Source organism: Scylla paramamosain, chromosome 41, assembly GCF_035594125.1.
Source record: "Scylla paramamosain isolate STU-SP2022 chromosome 41, ASM3559412v1, whole genome shotgun sequence".
NCBI lineage: Eukaryota > Metazoa > Arthropoda > Malacostraca > Decapoda > Portunidae > Scylla > Scylla paramamosain.
In genome coordinates this window covers 12,879,467-12,881,966 of record NC_087191.1, presented here as the reverse complement: position 1 = coordinate 12,881,966, position 2,500 = coordinate 12,879,467, and the positions used below count along the sequence as shown (strand labels likewise).

The following is a 2,500-nucleotide window of genomic DNA, read 5'->3' as shown; positions in this document are numbered from 1 at the left end:
CCCTTTTAACTGCAAGAAACACCCTTAAAATCACGTGTTCCTTCAATTACACCCTTTTAACCGCAAGAAACACCCTTAAAATCACGTGTTCCTTCAATTACACCCTTTTAACTGCAAGAAACACCCTTAAAATCCCGTGTTCCTTCAATTACACCCTTTTAACTGCAAGAAACACCCTTAAAATCACGTGTTCCTTCAATTACACCCTTTTAACTGCAAGAAACACCCTTAAAATCCCGTGTTCCTTCAACTACACCCTTTTAACCGCAAGAAACACCCTTAAAAATCACGTGTTCCTTCAACTACACCCTTTTAACCGCAAGAAACACCCTTAAAATCACGTGTTCCTTCAATTACACCCTTTTAACTGCAAGAAAACACCCTTAAAATCACGTGTTTCCTTCAATTACACCCTTTTAACTGCAAGAAACACCCTTAAAATCACGTGTTCCTTTAATTACAACCCTTTTAACCGCAAGAAACACCCTTAAAATCCCGTGTTCCTTCAATTACACCCCCTTTTAACCGCAAGAAACACCCTTAAATAATATAATCCCGTGTTCCTTCAATTACACCCTTTTTAACCGCAAGAAACACCCTTAAAATCCCCGTGTTCCTTTAATTACACCCATTCAACCGTAAAAGCACCCTTAAAAACCCACGCAACTTCAACTACAACCCTTTGAGAAGTAGTGAAGACCCGCACAGAAGTTTCAGAATACGGTTATGAGTCTGACCGTCCCTGTGTGTGTTTGTGTCTGTCCCCTGCGCGTGTGTGTGTGTGTGTGTGTGCGTGTGTGTGTGTGTGTGTGTGTTCAGCGCCTACTCACTTCGAAGTGCGCAAGAACCACTTGGTTGAGCAGCGTGGAGATCGCATAGAAGGCTCCCACGTTGATCCCGTAGGAGAGAAGCAGGAGAACGTAGCCTGGGTTTCTTATGAGCCTGGGGGTGGTGGTGGTGGTAGTAGTAGTAGTAGTAGTAGTAGTAGTAGTAGTAGTAGTAGTAGTAGAAGACAGGAGTGGGGATGGGAGGAGTAGATGGAGGAGGAGGAGGAGGAGGAGGAGGAGGAGGAGAAAAGAAGAAAACATGAGGAATAAGAGATAGATGGAGAAAAATAATGATAACAACAATAACAACAACAACAACAATAACAACAACAATCTTATATCTTAAATCTCTCTCTCTCTCTCTCTCTCTCTCTCTCTCTCTCTCTCTCTCTCTCTCTCTCTCTCTCTCTCTCTCTCTCTCTCTCTCTCACTTACTTAACGATTCCTTTCACGTAAGATCCTGTCTCCTCCTGCGTAAGGGCGGCAGTAGTTGGGGGCGTGGGTGGTTTCTCCCTGAACACTGAAAAATAGTAGTAGTAGTAGTAGTAGTAGTAGTAGTAGTAGTAGTAGTAGTAGTAGTAGTAGTAGTAGTAGTAGTAGTGATGGTAGCTGGGCGTGATAGGTAATATCATAGAGAGAGAGAGAGAGAGAGAGAGAGAGAGAGGGGTTGCATGACATGAGAGGGGGAGGAGGAGGAGGAGGGAGGAGGAGGAGGAAGGGTCATCTGTTCTTAAATAGGAAGTTCCCGGTATGTACAAGGGGGGGGAGGAAGAGGGAGGAGGAGGAGGAGGAGGAGTGGGGGGGAGGAGGATATCACAGGGAGGGGAGGAAGGGAATGGGTGGGAAGAGGGAAGGAGGAGGAGGAGGAGGAGGAGGAGGAGGAGGAGGAAGGGGGAGGAGAGATAGAGGGCCATAGATGGGAGGAGTGGGAAGAGGAAGAGGAGGAAGAGGAAGAGGAGGAAGAGGAGGAGGAGGATGGGGGAAGGAAGGATGGGGGGGAAGGATGCTTTGGATAATGATAATAACACACACACACACACACACATACACACACACACACACACACACACACACACACACACACACACACCTCCTCCTCCTCCTCCTCCTCCTCCTCTTACTTAATATTCAGGCCAATAATTGAGTACTAAACTTACCAAATTTAAATAACCCCCTCTCTCTCTCTCTCTCTCTCTCTCTCTCTCTCTCTCTCTCTCTCTCTCTCTCTCTCTCTCTCTCTCTCTCTCTCTCATCTCTCTCTCTCTCTCTCTCTCTCTCTGCACGCCTTAAACAGATAAGATACAGCAACATGATCTGTGTACAGCAGGTTATGATAAACACCCTTCTTATAGGTTATGATAAACACCCTTCTTATAGGTTAGGATATCTCTTCTCCCTTTATGCATTCTGTCCTCTGTCTGTCCTGCCCTCTGCCCGTACACTGAAGGCCTTGCTCCCCCACCAGGCCTGTTTACCAATGCCACAGAGGTGATTAGGAAGGTTAGATAGCTTCCCAAGGGTGCTCGACTTGTTGACTGTCTGAATGTTTGTTAATCTCTCCCTTGACTCATGGAAACTTCCTTGAAAACTCCAATGACTTCCACTACAGGCCTGTTAAACTTTCCACTCGATTCATGGGAACTTCCTTGAAAACTCCAATGACTTCCACTACA

The 2,500-nt window shown here is 45.8% G+C and overlaps 1 protein-coding gene across 1 annotated transcript in view; it reads right to left on the bottom strand.

Moving 5' to 3' along the window:
- Positions 1–2,500, bottom strand: part of LOC135092809 (heme transporter FLVCR1-like) — a 23,053-nt gene that overhangs the window by 5,233 nt on the left and 15,320 nt on the right. Inside the window, 2 exon segments of the mRNA XM_063991502.1 lie at positions 831–942; positions 1,263–1,347. Coding sequence (XP_063847572.1) covers positions 831–942; positions 1,263–1,347 — 197 coding nt within the window.